General features: G+C 65.5%; 3 protein-coding genes across 7 annotated transcripts; 2 read left to right on the top strand and 1 right to left on the bottom strand.

The window, feature by feature from the left end:
* The first annotated feature begins 2,865 nt into the window (after positions 1–2,865).
* Positions 2,866–6,470, top strand: TRIM63 (tripartite motif containing 63). Of its 2 annotated transcripts, none has more exons than XM_054223675.1 (9): positions 2,866–3,059; positions 3,181–3,347; positions 4,534–4,699; positions 5,009–5,104; positions 5,244–5,477; positions 5,595–5,617; positions 5,789–5,913; positions 6,027–6,104; positions 6,214–6,470. In XM_054223675.1, exons 1-9 carry the CDS (start codon positions 2,901–2,903, stop codon positions 6,222–6,224), a joined length of 1,059 nt encoding a protein of 352 aa, XP_054079650.1. In that variant the 5' UTR covers positions 2,866–2,900; the 3' UTR covers positions 6,225–6,470. The 2 variants fall into 2 exon arrangements, with proteins under 2 accessions (XP_054079650.1, XP_054079649.1); XM_054223674.1 differs by having other exon boundaries at positions 4,531–4,699.
* A 1,034-nt stretch (positions 6,471–7,504) lies between these two features.
* SLC30A2 (solute carrier family 30 member 2) lies at positions 7,505–9,785 on the top strand. Of its 2 annotated transcripts, none has more exons than XM_054223790.1 (8): positions 7,505–7,600; positions 7,741–7,970; positions 8,186–8,332; positions 8,629–8,782; positions 8,881–9,037; positions 9,220–9,325; positions 9,413–9,547; positions 9,640–9,785. In XM_054223790.1, exons 1-8 carry the CDS (start codon positions 7,551–7,553, stop codon positions 9,783–9,785), a joined length of 1,125 nt encoding a protein of 374 aa, XP_054079765.1. In that variant the 5' UTR covers positions 7,505–7,550. The 2 variants fall into 2 exon arrangements, with proteins under 2 accessions (XP_054079765.1, XP_054079766.1); XM_054223791.1 differs by having other exon boundaries at positions 7,551–7,600; positions 7,771–7,970.
* Positions 9,786–10,392: 607 nt separating this feature from the next.
* Positions 10,393–18,383, bottom strand: EXTL1 (exostosin like glycosyltransferase 1). Of its 3 annotated transcripts, XM_054223959.1 has the most exons (12): positions 17,865–18,383; positions 16,387–17,672; positions 13,258–13,351; positions 13,067–13,174; positions 12,518–12,637; positions 12,295–12,427; positions 12,096–12,214; positions 11,629–11,724; positions 11,439–11,525; positions 11,075–11,235; positions 10,830–11,001; positions 10,393–10,748 (listed from the first exon to the last, which is right to left on the bottom strand). In XM_054223959.1, exons 2-12 carry the CDS (start codon positions 17,319–17,321, stop codon positions 10,563–10,565), a joined length of 2,211 nt encoding a protein of 736 aa, XP_054079934.1. In that variant the 5' UTR covers positions 17,322–17,672; positions 17,865–18,383; the 3' UTR covers positions 10,393–10,562. The 3 variants fall into 3 exon arrangements, with proteins under 3 accessions (XP_054079934.1, XP_054079933.1, XP_054079935.1); XM_054223958.1 differs by having other exon boundaries at positions 10,393–11,001; XM_054223960.1 differs by lacking the exon at positions 11,629–11,724 and having other exon boundaries at positions 10,393–11,001.
* Positions 18,384–20,444: the final 2,061 nt, after the last annotated feature.

The following is a 20,444-nucleotide window of genomic DNA, read 5'->3' as shown; positions in this document are numbered from 1 at the left end:
TTATCCATGCACGCATGTACCCCCGAAATTGTGCACCCGTGTACCCCTGCACCCCTGTGCCTATCCACCCATGTACCCATGCACCCGCTTACCCCTGCACCCATCTACCCCTGCACTTCTACACACATGCACCCATGTACCCTTAAACACATGGACTCACGGACCCGTGTACCCCTGCAGCCATGTACCCATATACTCGTGCACACATGCACCCATCTACCTATCCACCTGTGTACCCCTGCACCCATGCATCCCTGCACCCATGTACCAATGAATCTGTGTACCCCTGTACCCATGCATCCCTGCATCCATGTACCCTTGCATCCACCTACCCCTGCACCCATCTACCCCTGCACTTCTTCACACATGCACCCATGTACCCCTGGTACCCGTTCACCCGTGTACCCTTACATCCATGTACTCGTGGACCATGCGTCCCTGCACCCATGTACTCATGTACTTGTGCACACATGCACCCATGTACCTATCCACCTGTGTACCCCTGCACCCATGTACTCCTGTATCCCTGCACCCATGTACACATGAATCCCTGCACCCATGTACCCCTGCACCTGTGTACGCCTGCACCCATGTACTCCTGCATCCCTGCACCCATGTACCCCTGTACCCGTCTACCCCTGTACCCATGTATCCCTGCATCCCTGCACCCATGTACCCCTGCACCCGTGTATCCCTGTACCCATGTACTCCTGTATCCCTGCACCCATGTACCCCTGCACCTGTGTATCCCTGCACCCATGTACCCCTGCACCTCTGTATCCCTGCACCCATGTACTCCTGTATCCCTGCACCCATGTACCCCTGCACCCATGTACCCCTGCACTCCTGTATCCCTGCACCCATGTACTCCTGTATCCCTGCACCCATGTACCCCTGCACCTGTGTATCCCTGTACCCCTGCACTCCTGTATCCCTGCACCCATCTACCCCTGCACCCGTGTATCCCTGCACCCATGTACCCCTGCACCCGTGTATCCCTGTACCCATGTACTCCTGTATCCCTGCACCCATGTACCCCTGCACCTCTGTATCCCTGCACCCATGTACTCCTGTATCCCTGCACCCATGTACACATGCATCCCTGCACCCATGTACCCCTGCACCTGTGTACGCCTGCACCCATGTACTCCAGCATCCCTGCACCCATGTACCCCTGTACCCGTCTACCCCTGTACCCATGTATCCCTGCACCCCTGCACCCATGTACCCCTGCACCCGTGTATCCCTGTACCCATGTACTCCTGTATCCCTGCACCCATGTACCCCTGCACCCGTGTATCCCTGTACCCATGTACTCCTGTATCCCTGCACCCATGTACCCCTGCACCCGTGTATCCCTGTACCCATGTACTCCTGTATCCCTGCACCCATGTACCCCTGCACCCGTATATCCCTGTACCCATGTACTCCTGTATCCCTGCACCCATGTACCCCTGCACCTCTGTATCCCTGCACCCATGTACTCCTGTATCCCTGCACCCATGTACCCCTGCACTCCTGTATCCCTGCACCCATGTACCCCTGCACCCATGTACCCCTGCACCCGTGTATCCCTGTACCCATGTACTCCTGTATCCCTGCACCCATGTACTCCTATATCCCTACACCCATGTACCCCTGCACTCCTGTATCCCTGCACCCATGTACTCCTGTATCCCTGCACCCATGTACCCCTGCACTCCTGTATCCCTGTACCCATGTACTCCTGCATCCCTGCACCCATGTACCCCTGCACCTGTGTATCCCTGTACACATGCATCCCCGCACCCATGCATCCCTGCGCCCAGGCACCCATCCACCTGTGTACCCCTGCACCCACGTACCCCTGTATTTGTGCACCCCATGCACCCCTGCACCCCATCGCCATCCATCCCCTCCTGCCTGCAGTTGCTGTGGCCGCAGCAGCAGCCACCACCCCACCCCACCCTGTCCCCCCGCTAGCGTGACCCACAGGCGGCCGCGCTATAATTACCCCTCTCTCCTTGTGCCGCTGCCAGTATTTGCAGCTCCGGCTGTGGATGGGTGCTGGCATTTGGCACAACACCCTGTTTATCGCCGCACCAGCTGGGCACCGTGTGCCGGGGCTGTTTTCCCCGGCGGGTGCGGGTCCTGAGGGGCCATGCTCGGTTGCTTCCCCCCCAGGATGTTTCTGGGTCAGGTTTTGCAAGCGAGCGGAGGGGCTGGCCGGGTCATGGCCGTGCACGCCAGCATGGGGAGCAGCCCTCGCCACCCTCCCTGTGGCTGAGGGTACAGAAGAGCCCCCCAGCCCCTGCCTGGCGAGGGAAGGGGGGGACCCTGGTACACGTGCCAGGTCTGGTGGCTGTACCTCCCCAGTTCTCCAAGCACGGCCTGGGGACCCACTGGTGCGGCATGTATTTGCACCCCAGCAGTGGCCACATTTTGAGGGTGGAAAGGGAGATGCTCTGTGTAAGCCACCCCCTGCTGCTGCTAGCCCAGTTCTGCCCCATTCCTGGCACCGCCACACTGTCCAAATGACGGCGGGGCTGTTTATTTGCCCCTCCATGCCCCCAGCGCGATGGCGTTGTGGGGTCCAGCCCCAGAATCTGGCCACACTGCCCCCGGGGGTGAGCAGCCATTTGGCCCTGGGGTGAAACTCCGGCCCTGTTTACCCCCCAGCTCCATTTTCGGCGTGCCAGCAGCCGCAGCACGAGCGGGCAGGGCCTCCCGGACAGCCTGTCCCTGGCTTGTTTACCGCCGCCGGCGGCATCCCGATGGCTCAGTCCCGTGTGACAGGACACCAGGACACCCGACCCTGCTCAGGATTTGGCTCCTCGTGACCAGGGAGCGACTTATAAATAGCGGGATGAGGGGTGCTGCCGGCAGCCGAGAGCGGGTGAGAGGAGTGCGCTGTTGTTCCGATGGATTTCCAAGCCGGCATCCTGCAGGATGGCAGCCCCATGGAGAGCCTGGAGAAGCAGCTCATCTGTCCCATCTGCTTGGAGATGTTCAGCAAGCCGGTGGTGATCCTGCCCTGCCAACACAACCTCTGCCGCAAGTGTGCCAACGACGTCTTCCAGGTAAGAGGGGGGGGTCCCCACGCCTGTTCCCCTCCCTTGCCCTGGCTGGAGGTCACCGGGATGCTCATGGTGCTGTGGGAATGCTCATGGACCCCCCCTGATGTTCATCTCCTCCTCCCAGGCCGCCAACCCCTACTGGCAGAGCCGGGGCAGCATGATTTCGGGGGGCCGGTTCCGGTGCCCATCGTGTCGCCATGAGGTGCTGCTGGACCGTCACGGCGTCTACGGGCTGCAGAGGAACCTGCTGGTGGAGAACATCATCGACATCTACAAGCAGGAGTGCTCCAGGTAGGCTCGGAGGGCCGTGGCTGATTGCTTGTGCCTTGTCCCCGGCGGGGACACAGGATGCGGCGATGTGGGGATGCCCATCTCTCGAGCCCCAGCACCATCATTGAGACCACAGGAGACTGTGGTTGGGCGAGAAACTGGGGGGCTTCTCTGCCTTAACGGTCCCTGACCCAAATCTTCCTCCCCTGACCCAAAACTTCCTCCCCAAGCCCAAAACCTCCTCCCCAAACCCAAATCCCCCCCACCCACAGCAGTTTGGGTCTCTGGGTGGCTTAAGGGGATGATGGGTCCCTGGGGGGTGGTGGCAGCAAGGCAGGTCCTGTCCCCCCTACGCTCCGCAGCTGGAACGTTGGGTGGGAGATAAGAGGTGTGGGGGACAAATCCAGGCTCTGCCTGTGACAGTGGCACTGCTGGCTGATAAGGGGCAGGGGGACAGTTTGGGCAGGACATTGCTCTGTAAAAGCATTCAGCTGGTGGGGGGGGACCGAGGGGTCACAGGTTCTCGAGGCAGAGCGGTGGCCCTGGCCAAATTCCCCGAAGCGCTGTAAATATTGTTTGAGAGCCATGGGGACGGAGACGATGGCACGTGGCAGGTGTCTGCGGCCGCTGCGGGGGGGCCTTGGGGGGGCCAGCCCTGTCTTCGCCTCAGTGGGTTGGCTTGTCCCCATGTCCCCCCTGGCTGCAGAGGGGATGATTCAGCTGCAGCCCCTGGCTGGGACCCCTCAGGGGTTTCTGGGTGCTCCCGCCCCAGTCACGCGTTGGGTGACAACAATAAATCCCGACAGACCAAGGCTAAAATTAGGCGCTTGTGCAGTGTCCCTGGAGCGCGGCCCCGGGGGCCACTCGCCCACCTGCCGCGTCCAGTGCTGCACTGGTTTAAACTGGTGCTTACTGGGCTTGGGGCTTAGGGAAGCACAGGGGTTCGTGGCTCCCGAAGGAGCAAGTGTGAGGTTACGCCAGGATCTGGCCTCTTTCCTGGGGACCTGATTTTGGGGTGGCTGTGCAGCATCAGTGGGGATGTCACCGCAGTGGGGATGGCACTGCGAGGGGGATGTTGCCACGGTGGGGATGATGCTGCAATGGGGACATCATGGCGGCAGGGATGTCACCGCGATGGGGACGTCACCCCGATGGGGATGTCACCCTGACGGGGACGTCTCTGCGGCCGTGCCGCTCTCTCCAGCAGGCCACTGAAGAAGGGGGACCACCCCATGTGCAAGGAGCACGAGGACGAGCGGATCAACATCTACTGCGTCACCTGCGAGGTCCCCACCTGCTCCATGTGCAAAGTCTTTGGTGCCCACAAGGACTGCGAGGTCGCCCCCCTGCAAACCATCTTCCAGGGCCAGAAGGTGCCGTGCAGGAGGAATGGGGGGTGGGGGGGTGGGGGATGCCGCGGGTGACACAACCAGTCTCGGGCGATGCGCTGAGCTGTGACGGCCTCAAATAGCACAGGGACCCGCTCACAGGGTATTAATAGCCCCCGGGTGACATCGCCCAGGAGACAGCCTATATTTAGAGTGGCCGTGGCTCAGGGGGACGTGGGGGGAGCGGACCTGGGGCCGGGCAATGCCCAGTCTGTCCCCGTGTCGGGATGGGATACGTCCCCATCCCGTTCCCCGCTGGGGTTCAAGCTGTTTCCATCCATGCCCCCTGCCCAGACCGAGCTGAACAACTGCATCTCCATGCTGGTGGCGGGAAACGACCGGATCCAGACCATCATCTCCCAGCTGGAGGACTCGTGCCGGAGCACCGAGGTGAGGAAAGGGGGAAAAGGAGCCCATTGAAACCCGGAGGAGTGAAAGCTCGGCCGGGGGGGCATTTGGGATGGCCAGGAGGGATGCTGCTGGTGCTGGGGGACACGCAGGTGGCATCCCTTGCCCTTGGTCCCCGCAGGAGAACAGCGAGGCGGCCAAGCGGGAGCTGTGCGCTCGCTTCGACGCCTTGGCAGCGGTGCTGGAGGAGAAGAAGTCGGAGCTGCTGGAGCGCATCACCCATGAGCAGGGCGACAAGACGAGCTTCGTCCAGGGCCTCATCTGCCGCTACAAGGAGCAGCTGGAGAAGTCAAGTCGGCTGGTGGAGACGGCCATCCAAGCCATGGAGGAGACCGGGGGGGCCGCCTTCCTCATGGTGAGACCCCCAAACCTCCACCCTTCCCCACCGGTGCCCACGTGGGGTCCCACCAGCTCGGGGACATCCCGGTGGCTGCCGCCTGGCTTCACTCACCTCTCCTATTCCTCCCCACAGAACGCCAAGCAGCTCATTAAAACGTAAGTGCACAAATTGCGGAAAATTCGGTGACCCCCAGCCCCTGCCCTGCAGATAGCCATGGGGTGCCCAGGCGGTGAGCGTGGGGGTGCCCAAACCCCCCACCCCCGCGCCCCATGGTCCCCCAGCCCAGCGAGGGGACAGGGAGGGGACATGGCTGTCTCCTTGCCCAGGATCGTGGAGGCCTCCAAGGGTGGCAGGCTGGAGAAGATCGAGCACGGCTACGAGAACATGGACGCCTTCTCGGTGAGCCTGGAGCACCTCGCCGAGGCGGTCCGTGCCTTGGACTTCGACCCTGGTAATTCAGCCCCCAACATCCCCCCCATGCCTCTTTACCAACTCCCACTCACCCGGTGGCCCCCGCCGCCTTTCCCGGTGGCCCCGCGGTGATGTTTGGTTGCCTGTTTGCAGCCGAGGAAGATGAGGAGTACTTTGATGGGGAGGAAGAAGAGGCGGAGGAGGATGTGGCGCGCGAGAGGGCAGTGACGGGTAAGAGGGGCGGCACGGCCAACCCCACCTCTCCGGGACCCTCAACCTTTGGGGGAGCTTTGGGGGTTTGGACGCCCCCCTCAACCCCTCCATCCTCTCCCCCCGGCAGCTCCCCAGTAGCCGCAGCGACGTTGCCGGCGCAGGAGAAACGCCGCGGGCGCAGGATGTCCGGCGACGGGACTCGGGATAGGGTGGGCGACAAACACACACGTCGTGGGGGCCGGTGGCCTCGCGAGCCAGCGCCTGCTCCAGCATGGGACACTTTTCTATACGGGTGCAAACAGGACAATTCCGCACGTTTTGTATTCTGCCTTCTTTTGTATATAATTGTCACAGATTTGAATTTTGTGTATTTTGTAAAGAAAACTGGTGTTTTGAGTGGTTTTTTTTCCCTCGCTTCTCGGTTTCAGCTCGCCAGCCCCGTGATGGGCGGTGGGGATGCAAGTGGCTTTGCCAGGCCGGTGCCGTCACCAGTGTCCTGGCTCGGTGGCCAGCGCGGCAGAGAGATGCCTCCTGGCACAACACTTAATTTTTGGCCTCATTAGCACCTCCGGCAGCGCTGGCACCCTGTGCCTGGCCACCTGCCCGGGGGTGTAACAGATTGGCACCCATCAGGATTTATCTCCTGGCTATGGGGAGCCCGGGGACAGTGTTCGCCTGGGCTTGGGAATGCGGCGGGAGAGGATGCTCCGGGCTATGCCAGTCCCTGAGACAGGGACAGATTCGGCATCAAGCTGCCGGTTTGCTGCTGGCTGAGCTCACACGACTGCAAAAATATACCAGGACTGCAAAAATATACCACTGATGCTTTTCTCCTGCAAAAATGTAAGCCCAGCTCGGTGCCTGGCTGAGGGGAAACTGAGGCAGCACCCGCAGCAGTGCTCTGGGCTGGGCTGTGATTGCAATTAGCCCCAGGGCAATTAGCACTGCTCTCCCAGGGGGGTGGGCAGGGGTCACTGCCGTGGTGGGGATCCGGCCCCAGGCTTATCTGTCACATGGCTGCTCCGTGGCTGCACCTAAACTGGGGGGGGGAGGGAGGGCGACGGGTCCCCAAGGTGGCGAGGGGGGTCACTGGGTGCCTTTAGGGGGGGTCACCGGGTGCCTTTATGCGGGGGACAGGGCTCCATCCTCCCCCCGCCTCGGGGGGCTGAGTCCGTGCCCTGGTGCGCGGTTCCTGGGGGGTGCCCATGGGGGGGTCCTCCCAGAGCAACCCCCACCACCACCCCAGCATCAGCAGCCCCCCGGGTGCCGGGTGAGTGGGGCAGGCGGCCGTGGGTGCTTTGCAGCCGGCCTGGCCCCCCCTCCCCGGCCGGGCTTTGCACACGAGTCCCCGGAGCTTCACACGGGACGAGGCCACTGGCTGCCACCAGCGCCGGCCACGCACCGGGGTCACCGCACCGGCCACACACCCGGGTCACCAGCCCCAGCCCCCGGCCCTGGAGGAGGATGGCACCCGTCGAGGAGAAACGGCACCTGCTGAGCGAGGGCGCAGGCGGGTAGGGGGGTGCCCGGGGGGGCTGGGGACGTGGTGTCCCCTCTTCCTCCCAGGTGGGGTCCCCTGGAGGCACCCGGCCAGGGAAGGGGCTGGAGGGGGGGGAGCGCTCAGGGTCTGATCTGCTCCCTGTAATCCTCCCAGGACCCCCGCTACGTCCCCTCTCCCCGACAGGTCCTACCTGGGGACTGTGCAAAAGAACGGGCACAACTCGGTGCAGGGACAGGCGCCCGCCCTGGAGCTGGGGGCACGGAGCAGCCGGCACTGCCACACGCGGGGGGGCGACGGCCACCCCGGCCAGCAGCAGCGGGCACGCAGGAAGCTCTACCTGGCCGCCAGCATCTGCCTTGTCTTCATGGTGGGGGAAGCTGTGGGTGAGTGGTGGGACAGGGTCCGGCGGGGACGGGTGGGACACCCCAAGTGGCTGCCCACAGGGTGCAGGCAGGGCTCCCCGTCGCTTTTCAGTGGGGTCAAAGCACCCAGCGGAACCCCCACTGCGGCACGGGGTGACCTGGTCTATGCCTGGCTTGAGGGTGACCCCCCGCCTTCCCGATGCCACCCCGATGTCCCCGATGTCCCCTCTCCGCAGGCGGGTACCTGGCGCACAGCCTGGCCATCCTGACGGACGCAGCCCACCTCCTGACGGATTTTGCCAGCATCATGATCAGCCTCTTTGCGCTCTGGGTGTCCTCACGTCCCCCCACCAAAACCATGAACTTCGGCTGGCACCGGGCAGGTAACGGGGTGGTTTCACCCCCGGGGCTGCCGTCCGGGTACCGGGGTCCCCAGGGAGGACTCGGAGCATCCCAGGGTCCCCTCCCCACGGGGACCAGGAGCCTCGGGGAGCATGGGGGGGCATGGGGAGCCCTGAAAAAGCCCCAGCACCGTGTCCACGGGCTGGGCAGAGGCACCGAGCGGATGGGTGCTGGGTGCCCACGCCGCGCCCCGGTGCTGCCGGGGGGGGTGCTCAGGCTTGGTGCAGCAGTGAAACAGCAATGTGGGGCTCGGGGGGGGGGGGGTGGCTCTCCGCAGAGATTCTGGGGGCCCTGCTGTCCGTGCTCTCCATCTGGGTGGTGACGGGCGTCCTGGTCTACCTGGCTGCCCAGCGCCTGATCTCGGCCGACTACGACATCGAGGGCAGCGTCATGCTCATCACCTCCGCCTGCGCCGTGGCCGTCAACATCGTGTACGTACAGCCGGCTCTCGCCACTCCCCCACCCCACTGAGTGTCCCCCACCCTGTGCCCGCTGGCCCCAGGGATGTCACCGCTGCCCTGCTCTGCAGGATGGGGGTGGCCCTGCACCAGACGGGGCACGGGCACAGCCACGGGGCAGGCGGCGAGCAGCCCAACGCCAGCGTCCGCGCCGCCTTCGTCCATGTCGTGGGGGACCTGCTGCAGAGCGTCGGCGTCCTCGTTGCTTCCTACATCATCTTCTTTAAGGTCTGGGGGGGTCACGGGGGCAAAAGGGATGCTGCGGACACAGGGACAGCGGCTTCAGCCAGCCCTGGCCAGGCACTGGCGGGAGATGGAGGGGATCATGTCCCCTCTCTGCTGGTGCCGATGGGGATTTGGGGTGAGGTGACAGCGCCGGAGGGACGTCACCCTCTCCCACCCCCCCCCAGCCCGAGTACAAATACGTGGATCCCATCTGCACCTTCCTCTTCTCCGCGCTGGTGCTGGGGACGACGCTGACCATCCTCCGCGACGTCCTCCTCGTCCTCATGGAGGGTAGGGACTCACCGGGGGGGGGTGTCTGGGCCACCCATGGGTGCCGCGGCCCCCGTCCCTCCAGCGCCTGCGGCTCTCCCTCCCCAGGCACTCCCAAAGGGATGGACTTCAACGCCGTGCGGGAGACGCTGCTGGCGGTGCGGGGGGTGGAGGCCGTGCACAGCCTCCACATCTGGGCGCTGACGGCGGCGCAGCCCCTGCTCTCGGTGCACATCGCCATCAGTGAGTGTCACTCCCCGGGAAGCGATGGAAGGGGTGGGGGTGGGATTCGGGGTTCACCCGCACCCCGATGTCCCCTCCCTTGCTCCTTGCAGACGCGGGCGCCAGCGCGCAGGAGGTGCTGGAGGAGGCCAGCTCCCGGCTGCAGGGCACCTTCCGCTTCCACACCACCACCATCCAGGTGGAGAGCTACTCCGAGGAGATGCGGGACTGCCGGGAATGCCAGCCCCCCCGCGACTGAGACACACCCCCCCCCAACAGCCCCCTTGCATCCCAAGGGGGGACTTTTCATACGTGGAAAATAAAGCGGAGCAAAGGGCTGGTTGCGTGCGGGGGGGATGTTGGGTCTGCTGGCGCCGGGGCGTTATCTCGGGTGTCGGCTGGGAGCGAAGGCAGCAAGGACGGACCCATGGCCGTGGCAGCCAGAGGAGCACGGCTGCTGGAGGCCAGCGATTGCCTTAATTGCCACTATTTCTATTCAGCTGGGGAAAAAACAGCTGAAACAACCCATTTCCCTTCTTCAGGGAGCGCTGAGAAGCAAGGGAGTGCTGGGGTGCCCGGGGGCTGCAGGGGGACCCATCCCAGTTGGGGGCCGGGAAGACACGCTCTCACCGCTTATCGCTCCTCTGTTTGCCCTTGGGAAGCCAAAGGACTCGCCCTCCCTGCGGGGCTGGGGGCTGGGGGGGGCTGCGTGTGCGGCCGGGTGCTGCACGGGTTATTCCCAAGGGTGCCCGGGTGGCCGCCGATGGCAGAAGCACCGGTGTACCAAACCGCTGGTGCTCCCGGTGCTCCCTGCCGGGCACATCCCGCTCCCCGCATCCTACATCCGCTGGCCAGACTCTGCCTCTCCACCCACCTTTATTGCACTGGTAAAACCCAATAACTGGTAAAACCCAATAACAAGTAAAACCCAATAACGAGTAAAACCCCGTCAGCAGCGACCGTCTGCTCCGGGAGGGCTCCGTGCACCGGGAATAGGGCACCCGGAGCCGGCCCCGACCCCGCTCCCCGGCAGCCCTCAGGGTTTCTCCAAGCGCGGGTATTTTTTGCGCAGGACGGAGACCTGGTCCTTGAAGAGGACGGGGTCGAGGCGCAACTGGGAGGACACGAGGGGCATGTAGCCGAACCAGTCCGCCAGCTGGTTGAGGCAGTCCTGCTGCTGGGAGAAACGCCGGCCGCCGGCCGTCCCCGCCGTGCCCTTCACCTTGGCAGGAGGGGAGCGCGGGGGTGAGGGGCTCCGCTCCCCAACCGGGGGGGTCCCCGCATCCCCATCCTTGCACCCTACCTGCTGGGACACCGTCTCCTTGTGCTGCTTCCGCTGGGTGACCTTGATGGGCGGCAGCTTGGTGACAGCGGCCACGAGGACGTTCATCAGGATGTCCTCGCAGGTGGCCAGGCCATCCACCAGCTCCCGCAGCCCCGCCGGCAGGAACTCCGTGAAGAGGCTGTGATAATACCTGGGGAGGGACCGATGGGGGATGCAGGATGCGTCTGAGACCCCACCCCACCAGCCTCTCCCCGGCTGGGTACCTGTGGTAGAAGGCGGCAGCGGTGAGGACGATGGAGATCTCGTTGGTCCACTTGGAGGTGTAGCCCCAGCGCCTCTGCTCGGGGTCCCAGAAGTGGCTGCGCGTGGGGAAGCCCACGATGCGCTCAGGGAAGCTGCGCCACACCACAAAGGCAAAGTCCACCTAGCACGGGACGGGGGACGGTGTCACCCGTCTGCGGGGACCTGCAGGAAGGGGCTCGCCGTCGCCACTGGGCGTGGGTGACATGGGGACAGCGGGCACTGCTCCCTGCCAGCCCCACGGTGACCACTGAGCATCCTTCCTGGCTCAGCACGGGACTTGCCCCAGCTCCACGGGGCTGGGGACCGTGGCATCCATGGCCTCACCTCGCTGGTCGAGAGGCTGGTGTGCTCATCCAAGCTGAGCACGGCGTCCGTCTGGATGGCCGCGTAGGGGAAGAAGCGGTCGCTGAGCTATGGGAGGGGGGAAAAAATTGGGTTGGGATGTGCCATGGGGTGGATGCTCCAGCTCCCTGCCCGCATCCCGGCTCCCTGCCCACGTCCTGGCTCCTCTCACCTTCCCCCTGCCCTGGATGATGGTCAGAGGCACGGTGGTCTGGGGCCATTTCCCGCTGGGCGGCGGTGGCTTCTCGCAGCTCCACAGCACCAGGATCTGCAGCGGGGGAGGACCAGCGTGTCCGGGGGCGTTTGGCCGGGCTGACCCGTTGGGGTGCATTGGCAGATGGGTGTTTGCAGGGTGGCCAGAGCTGAACCCTCCCCAGCCCCGCAGCGGGACCTGCTTTAACCCAGCTCACCCCAAAACCATCTCACGGCGGTTTGGACTACAATAAACCCACAGGTGGGTCCCACCTCCACCCCGGCGGGCTGGGGAGACAGCTCTGCCCACCCAGGGGTGACACCACCAGCCACCCCGTCCCACCCCAACCCCACCCTCGCCCTTCCCAGCACACAGGACCCTGCCCCGTCCCTCCCGCTGCATCCCCGGGAGCTGCACCGAGTGGCGCGGGGCTCAGCTCCCCCGACCTGGGCGCAGTACTGGGATCCGGAGACGGCCTGGATGAGCCTGAGGATGGGCTGGGAGAGGGAGTCGGCTGGCGAGACGGCCCGGATGAAAGCTGTGAATTTCTCCGAGGGGCTTGAGCCTGAAAAAGGAGGGGGAGAGGAGAGGTGTTGTGGCATGCACTGAGTTGGCCGTGCTCAGCGGGGGCAGGCGGGGTCCTACCGTGCTGCAAGTAGTAGAAGGGAAAGTCCCCGAGGTGGGTGGAGAAGTCGGGCAGGGCCAGGAGCCCCCCGGGCAGCGTGTTCCAGAGGAAGCGGGAGCGGGAATGGTGTGGGAGCAGCCGGTCCTTGATGATCTGCCAGAGGCCGGGGAGACGCTCTCAGTACCCCGGTTGTGACCCCGGGGTCCGGGGCGGGGGGGCAGCTGAGGTTGAGGGGGGGCTCACCTCCAGCGTGGTGTGCACGATCTTGTCGACGGAGGAGAAGTACGCGTCCCAGAGGAACTGGGTCTGCTGCTGGAAAGCCAGCACCCGCTCCGGGTGGATGCAGCGGACAGCGGAGGGGATCTGCGGCAGCAGGGGGGGAGCTGGCTTCTCACCGTCCTCCCCCCAGCCCCCCGGCAGGGCTGCCTTGCCTCTGCCACCTCCACACCATCCCGAGGGACACCCCGTGGCCAAGGATGCTGTGCCACCGTCCCACCGCGGCTCTGTCACCTCCCCTCCCCGGAGCAGGATCCGGCCCAGGACCCCCAAGGGCTTGAGGTTTGGGGAGATGCTCAACAGCCCCCCCAGTGAGATAATTGATGCCCCAGGACTGCAGCTGGGATGGGACCCCCACTCCGGGCTGGATGAGACCCCCCTGCATCCAGCCGTGGCAGAGTAACCATGCTCAGCTGTGGAGGTTTCACCCCCAAGCTTGACTGGGGGGCTCCGCCACCACTGGCATCAACATCTTGGGGGGGGTCCCTTGTGTGGGGCAGGATCCGGCCGCGGTACCTGCAGCAGCAGCCGCTCATTGCCCACGACGGCAGCTTTGCTCCAGTCGATGGCTTCGGCGAAGGGCAGCTCCCAGCCGTCGCTCAGCAGCACCGGGATGCAGGCGGCCTGCGGTGGGACCCCACACAGGCTGGGACAGAGCCCCCAGACTCCGGGATGGGGGTCCCCCATCCCCCCCACCCGCCTTGTACCTGCAGTGCTTCCAGGAAGCGGAAGGAGCCCAAGCGCCTGCCCCGGGGCACGATGCAGAAGGTGGAATTGTGCAGCAGCTCCTGGTAGTCGAACCTGGGATGGGAGATGGGGTGGGGGTCAGGCACAGCCCCCCCCAGCCCAATGAACATCCTGGGGGGGGTCTCACTGGCACATGGCAAAGCTGAGCATCCCTCCCGCGGGGCACAGGGCCAGCCCAGGGCAGCGTTGGGCTGATTTTGGCCCTGAATAGCTCCAGCTCCATGGGGCCGGTGGAGCAGGGACACCCTGGGGGATGGAAGGATGTGCCCGGGCATCACTTAAAGAGGGGGGGGTAAGGATAGGACCCTTCAAAGGCGTTACCCAGCTCCCGCCTCCTGCCTGTAATGAAACCCTGTGTAAAGCCAGCGCCCAAACCCCCGAGCCCGAAACTGTGGCGACTCCTCTGCCGTGCCCAGACTTGCTGGGCAGGACGGGCTCTGCCTGCCCTGGCAGCGTTTTGGCGGGGGCAGAGGGCCGGCTGCCTGCCTGTCCCCCCCCCCCCTCCCAGGCAGGGCTTGCGCTGTGGGGCTATGAAAGCCCCTTCTGTGCGGCCGGTGGGGAGAGGTGCGTCCACTGCCGGGTCCCTGCGACCGCGCCGGAAAATCCAATATTGACATTAGGTCGGGACAGACCCCGTCTGTTCCTGCCCGCAATGAGGGAGGGACGGGGCAGCCGAGTCCTGGATGGCCCAGGGGGGACACACGTCGTCCAGCGGAGGGGGGGGCATGAGGCCAAAGGGCTGCTTGAAATGTGCTGGTCCCCAAAGGGGACAGGGACGTGGAGATGGTAACAACGTGGGGGTTGAGGACATGCCCCCTCCATGGGTGCTGGAGCACCCTGGAGCATCCCGGCAACCTGGGACGTGGGAAACTGTCGCCAGTGCCAAGGCACAAAGTTTTATGACTAAGACCCAGCTCCGGAGGAACCATCCCGACATCTCCAATGGATGCTGCAAGCCCCATGGGTGCACCCTGCTCCGTTAACACCCCAGCTCCTGGCTGAGCGTCCTGCCAGAGGGACGAGGGTGGCTCAAACAGAGCCCAGACCCCCCCCACCGTGACACTGCAGCAGTGACGGCCACATCCCCAGAGCTGGATGCTACCAGCGCTCGCCCTGATGGCAACGCCACTGTCACCCGCTTCTGGGGGACCCCAGCCCGTCCGTGACCCCCAGCACCTCTGTGGGGCTGTTCCCGCTGGCAGCAGGACGGGTCCTGGGGGGCAGAGCGGCCGCAGGCAGCCTCCCCTCGCAGGCAGCCGTCGTGGGGAGGCTGGCGCCGGCCGGGCTGCGGGGCCAAAACCTCCTGATGGAAATACTTCGCTCCTGACGCGCTGCGGTTTCCGGGTAATCACGCCGTCAGGGCTTCCTTGTTTTGTTAGGAGCCGGGACGGGAGCCCGCCGCGCTCCCTCCGCCTGGCCCCTCCATGGCTCCGGCCGGGCACGGTGCCGCCAGTGGGACCCATCGGCTCCAGAGAGCCTTTCCCAATCCGCTTTGATTGCGTTAAACCTGGGGCAGCCCGTGGCGGGGCCGGACCGCAGCGCTGCTACAAGCCACCCTTTATCTGGGCACAGAACTGGTTTGTTTTAGACAGCCCCCGCCTCCACGGGGAGCGAGGAGGGTGATGGAGCCCCCAGCAAGGCCTTCCTCTGCTCCCGGTGCTGCCCACCACCACCCCAAGCAAATGGGGATGTCCCCAGCGCACCAGGCAAAGGGGGAAGCTGGGGTCTCACTTTGTCAACCGTGGCGTGTCCCCTCCCCACCAGCCTGTCCCCATCATCTGGTCACCATCCCGGGGTCTAGGGACACCTTCTCCTGGGGCAGGAGGTCACAAATCCCCGGGAAGGGGACGGCAGAGCGATGGAGACGCCGATGACTTTTTGCCCGGGTGTCCCATGGGCACAAGCAGGCTCGCGGTCACGCGCAAGCATGCTGCCCTGCGCCACGTGTCCCCCGTCTCTCTGCTGCCTAAAGCCGTCCCGGGCGAGGTGTAAATCTCCCTGTACTTGCAAACAGCATTAGGGGATTACCTGGGCCCAGGGGGAAGGGGGATTTCCCATCCCACCACCCCTTGGGGCTGACCTTGGGCCCCCTGTCCCACCAGCCTGTGACATCTCTCACTGTCCTGCCATGCCCGGTCCCCAAAAAAGGCTCCGCCACAGGGGCTGACCCTGCCAGGCTGGTGGCACTCACCGGATGGGGTCACGCGGTGGCCGAGCCACCCCGAAGCCCCGGCTAATCCCGGTGCCTGCGGCACCCCAGCTCCACTTTTACCTCCCGGCACCTCCTAAGACGCTTTGAGGATGATGCCCAACGTGGCCTCTCCCCATCTGCTCTCCGGCCGGCCGGCTGCGGGACGTCCCCAAGCAGCAGGACGGGGACCTGCCCATCACCGGCGGGACAGAGTGTGCTTTTCAGCCCTGGAGCTGGTGACGGGTTCCAAGCAGCTGGATGTGGGGGGGGGGGGCGAGGAGCTGGCGTGTGTCCCCGCAGCACAGAGCCCCCCAAACCCACGGAACTTTGTCCCCCCGGTTTTTCCACCCAGGTCCATCACACACTGCTGCCGCCATCCCTGTTTGCGAGGGGGGGACGCAGGGGGACACCCCCCACCCCAGCACGTCTGGGTGAGCTCGGGGCCGCCCACACTGGGATGCCCAAGGACCCGCCAGTTTTGCGGGACTTTTAGCAGAGCCAGCAAGGGCGGGGGGTGTTTTTTGGGCTCATCTCCAAGAGAAACGTTTATGTTAGGGGAGGGCAGGAGGGGGGAGAAGAAAAGCATCATTCATCAGCGTTAGGAAAAAGGGAAATCGTATTAGAGGCGGCCGCGGTGATTGCAGATAAGAGCCGCTCTCGCCAGATTACTCGAACTTTAATACAGAACAGGAAAGCCCTGAACAACCAGTGCCTCGCTCCCCACTAGGGAAATGAAACCCTCATCCATTCCGGCAGAGCCCAAAACCTTCCTCTCTCCCCACCTCTGGAGGTCCAGCCACCGCAGGCGGGCACGGCTGCGACCTGCAGAGGGGCAGGAACATTTGTGGGGTGTCCCCCTGCTGCCAGACCCCCCTTTCCCACCCCGTCTCTGACTCACTTTTCGTAGTCGACGTTATCCTTGTCGCAGCGCGTGTCCTTGTGCTTCTCCCAGTCCTTGCCATGCTTGCAGGTGGTGAGGGAGACGATGTCCTTTCCATTGTGGATGTGGTGCAGCGCGTTCCTGGTGCCGGAGCCGATGCCGGTCAGGTACCGCTTCCCCTTGAACACCAACAAGTATTTCTTTTTTGGGGGGATGGAGTCCTGGTACAACCACCCCCTCTCCCCGCCGCGCTGTGGGTGGTCCTTGGAGAAGAGAGGGATGGAGATGTCAAAGCCGGGCCTGAAGTTCTCAGTGTAGAAGCTGGCTTTGGCCAGGATGGCCTGGCCGATGTCAAAACCCAGGTCCTCGGTGTAATTGGGCCAGGTGCCCGAGTAGAGGTTGAAGATGAGGTGGTTACGGCCGCCATTCCAGAGCGGGAAACCACGGATTTTCTCATCGACGTTACGGACGTATTGACCCGAGAGATGGTCACGGTCCAGCGTGTCGATGCTGAGGATGAAGAGGCAGGCTTCCGCGGGGTTCGGGGTGTAGTAGCGAGAGCGCTCGATGGAGGTGAGGATTTTGCTGTAACTCTCCGAGAGGGGCTGGTCCCTCTCCCGGGGGTAGGTGAAGACTTTGAAGCCGTTCTTCTCGCACCTGGAGAAGTCGAAGCAGGTTTCCATCCGGCATCCGCTGTTCTTGTAGACGCTCAGCCGTGCCGCCCGCCGCTCCCGGGGTGATGGCAGCGAGGGGTCCCCATCGCTCTGGAGCTCCTCGGGGTCTGCAAAGCTTTTGAGGAGGGACCGATCCGTCCAGTGGGGCCAGTTCCTCCGGGCTTCGGCTTTCCTCCCGGAAAAGAAAGCGAAACGGCGCAGCTGGTCTCCTCCAAAGAAGAAAAGCAGGAGCCAAGAGGCAAGGAAAGTCAGGAAAATGTATTTCTTCCTGGTCTGCATAGGTTCATGTGCAGCCCCGGCTCCTCATCGGGCTTGGATGGGCACCAGAGTCCGGTCGAAAGGCCGATGTCCTGAACCCCAAGCACGCGGTGGGACGGCTCCCGGTCCCCAGGAATTATTGTCCCGTGGCCCTCACAGCCCGTGTGAGCGTGGATGAACCCCACCGTCCTCTCGCTGTCCCCTCCGACCAGGGCTGCGCTGGTTTTTTGGGGCTGTCCCCCTCTCCGGCTGCGGGGCAAAGCCGGGCGCAGCAGCGTCCCACTCCCGTCCCTGCGGCGCAGCCTTCACTTCGCCGGGCCCCCGTGCCACGACAATGACATTCCCATCGCCGCTTGGCCCAGCTTCAAATCCCTGGAGAAGGGGAGAGGTCGCGCCGTCGCCGTCCTGCTGCCGCCAACCGTGTCACCAGAAACGGCTCCCCGTGATGGGACACCCCCCCTTTTCCCAGACCCCTCCTGGGAATAAAACCTCCCGCTCCCTCCGGAGCCCTCGGCTCTCGCCAACCTGCTCCTTCCCCGTCTCCGAGCCCGGTCCCCCCGTTACCTTTGGGGACACGCGGCCCCGGCTGGGTTTCGGGTCGCTGTGCCCTGAAGTGTCGGTACACGGCTCCCCGCGGCTCCGGGCTGCATCCCCGGCCAGGGAAGGCGGCGGAGCAGCCGCCGTGCCGGGCTCTCCCCGCCCGCCGTTCCCGGTGCGCGGCCGCACGGAGGAGCCGCTGCGGGAGGCTCCACGCAGCCCCGCTCCCGGTGCCGGGGAGGGGGGGACACTGGGGGGGTCTCCCCCTCCGCTCGCCTGCCCCGGGGGTGCCCCCGGCGGGGTGCGCCTGGCTGAGGATGGGGGGGGCTGGAGATGCTCCCCCCCGCGCCTTGTCACCTTGTCCGTCTGTCCCCGCGTTGGGCTGTCTGTCCCCGTGTGTCCGTGTGTCCCCGGCTGCCTGCGCCCCCGGTGGCTGCCTGTCCTCCTGCCCCCGTGTCAGGCCGCCTGTCCCCCCCACCCCCGGGGCGGGCTGTCCCCTGTCCGTCTGTCCGCGTCCCCCCCGGGGCTGGCTGTCCCCTGTCCGTGTGTCCCTCCACCCCGGGGCTGGCTGTCCCCCTGTCCCCTCGCCTGCCCGTCTCTTCCCCGGTCAGTGCCCGGCCCCGCTGCCCGGCAGGACCCCGCCGTGGTCCACCATCACCCCCCGCCGTGGTCCATCACCCCCCCGGTCCGTCCCCCCCCCGGCTCCGGTCCCCCCCACTCCGGTCCCCCCCCCTCATCTGTTACACCGCGTCCTATTCCCACCGTCACAACATTCCCCCTTGGCCCCGCCCACCAGCCCTCCCATTGGCCGTCCGCGCCCCCGTGGGCGTGGCCACCGCCGGCCGCGGAACACCCCCCGCCCCCCGCGGCGCCTTCCCATTGGCCGCGCCCCGCCGCCCGCAGAACGCCCACGTGGGACGGGGGTTCCCCGCGCGCCGGCGGTGGGGGCCCCGGGGGGGCTCCGCGGGGTCCCTGCGCCGCCCGCCCGCGGCGGGACCCCAGGCGAGGGCCGTCCCCCGCCCCGCGTCCCCGCTCGGGGACCCCCGAGGGGACCGGCCCGTCCCGCCGGGTGGGGCTGGCTTCACCCCCCCCAGCCCCTCTGCGCACCGGAGACCCCCTGGGAACCCCCAAAGGAACAGTTATAGGGCAGCGATAGGGAGCAGGGACAGAAAAACAGCTGGGGCCACCTCCACCAGCGACACCCCTGGGCTCCAATGGCACCCCCAGGCTCCAGCGACCCCCGGGCTTCAGTGACACCCCCGGACTCCCAGCATAGGGTGGCGAGGACAAGCCCTTCTGCACCCTGACAGCTCTTCCCTAAATCAAATCCAGCTCCAAACCCATCCACGCACGGCAGCCGGGGCCACGGCGCAGAGCCAGTGGTGGACTGGGGGGTTCACCCCCCCACGGGGCAGAGATGGGGGTCCCAGACTGGCCTGACCCCCCCCCCCCCCCAGGTCACAAATCCACAGCTCACGGCTGTGAAAGCTCTCGATGGGGTGGCTGGAATGGGAGCCGGGCGGCAGCGTGGGCCAAGTTAATCCCTTTAAAGAAAACCCCTGTAAACCCCGCGTGAGCCCAGCGTGGGGGGGTCGTGGTCAGCAGCAAACCCAGCCGGCCCCCAGCGCTCCCCCAGTGTCACCCGCCTAACCAGGAACCCAGGGGGTCACCAGCGGGATCCCCGCATCCCGGTCCCGCAGGGCTGGATCGGAGGTGAGAGCGGGATGGCCCCGAGCAGCCGAACTGGAGCAGCCTCCCCGTCTCCATCCCATTCCTTCTGCGATGTGGGGGGTGCGGGGGGGGGCTGAGCCCTGCCGTGGGGAGCCAGGCGTGGGCTGGAGCGGGCAGCACCGGCAGGTCGGGGCTCGCCTCTCCCACCCTGCCCCGGCATCCCCGGCCCCGCCGGCCGGGCAAGCCGGGACGTGATGCCATGCTGGATCCCGTCCAGGGGTGTAACAACCTGGCCGGCCTCAGCCTGCAGGGAGACCAGCCTCTGGGCAGGACGGGTGCTCGGCACGGGGGTGCTCGGCACCCCGGGGTGGCTGTGCCGGTGGGTTTGGGCTGCGGTCCCCTCTCCCTGCTCCAGGCTGGGACCTGGGGGACATACACACAGTGACGCTAGAACAGCCCCCAGCGCCCCATTTGGTGCCCATCCCGTGCCTCAGTTTCCCCGTGCACCCAGGGGACCACGCTGGGGAGCCCGCCGTGGGGTCACATGCACAGCAGCTCGGTAGGGACGTTTTTTACCAAATCCGGGGATATTTATTTGCCGGGCCCGGGTGAGGGGATGGCGTGGCCCTGGGGGGAGTTAATCCCCGGCCGCCGAGGGGATTACCACGGGCCTGGGGCCGCTTTAGCTGCAGAAAGCGGATTAACCAAAGGACAGGGAACGTGGGGACGGACAGCGGGAGCCCCAGGGCACCTCTGGGGGCTCTAAGGAACTCGGGGAGGGGGGGTGACACGTGGGGACAGTCCCCACTCCCCAGCCCCGGAGGGGCAGGAACCCGGCTGGGGTGCGGACAGGGACAGGGCAGCCCCGAGGCTGGGGTGCTGTGGATGGGCATGGCCCCCCCACAGCACCCCGCGGAGGGGACACGGTGGGGGGAC

Source organism: Rissa tridactyla, chromosome 18 (genome assembly GCF_028500815.1).
Source record: "Rissa tridactyla isolate bRisTri1 chromosome 18, bRisTri1.patW.cur.20221130, whole genome shotgun sequence".
Classification (NCBI taxonomy): domain Eukaryota; kingdom Metazoa; phylum Chordata; class Aves; order Charadriiformes; family Laridae; genus Rissa; species Rissa tridactyla.
Note: the sequence above shows the minus strand (reverse complement) of the source record. Positions and strands in the feature narration are given on the sequence as shown.

What these genes read in the sequence shown, in the direction of transcription:
- TRIM63 (XM_054223674.1), top strand. Translation starts at nt 2,901, where the DNA reads ATGGATTTCCAAGCCGGCATCCTGCAGGATGGCAGCCCCATGGAGAGC. An exon ending in CCATCTTCCAGGGCCAGAAG is followed by an intron (nt 4,700 to 5,008) that starts GTGCCGTGCAGG and finishes CCCCCTGCCCAG; the next exon opens with ACCGAGCTGAACAACTGCAT. An exon ending in TGCCTTGGACTTCGACCCTG is followed by an intron (nt 5,914 to 6,026) that starts GTAATTCAGCCC and finishes GCCTGTTTGCAG; the next exon opens with CCGAGGAAGATGAGGAGTAC.
- SLC30A2 (XM_054223790.1), top strand. Translation starts at nt 7,551, where the DNA reads ATGGCACCCGTCGAGGAGAAACGGCACCTGCTGAGCGAGGGCGCAGGC. An exon ending in CTGAGCGAGGGCGCAGGCGG is followed by an intron (nt 7,601 to 7,740) that starts GTAGGGGGGTGC and finishes TAATCCTCCCAG; the next exon opens with GACCCCCGCTACGTCCCCTC. An exon ending in CTTCGGCTGGCACCGGGCAG is followed by an intron (nt 8,333 to 8,628) that starts GTAACGGGGTGG and finishes GGCTCTCCGCAG; the next exon opens with AGATTCTGGGGGCCCTGCTG.
- EXTL1 (XM_054223958.1), bottom strand. Translation starts at nt 17,321, where the DNA reads ATGCAGACCAGGAAGAAATACATTTTCCTGACTTTCCTTGCCTCTTGG. An exon ending in CTTCTACTACTTGCAGCACG is followed by an intron (nt 12,215 to 12,294) that starts GTAGGACCCCGC and finishes CTCCTTTTTCAG; the next exon opens with GCTCAAGCCCCTCGGAGAAA. An exon ending in TCATCCAGGGCAGGGGGAAG is followed by an intron (nt 11,526 to 11,628) that starts GTGAGAGGAGCC and finishes CCCCTCCCATAG; the next exon opens with CTCAGCGACCGCTTCTTCCC.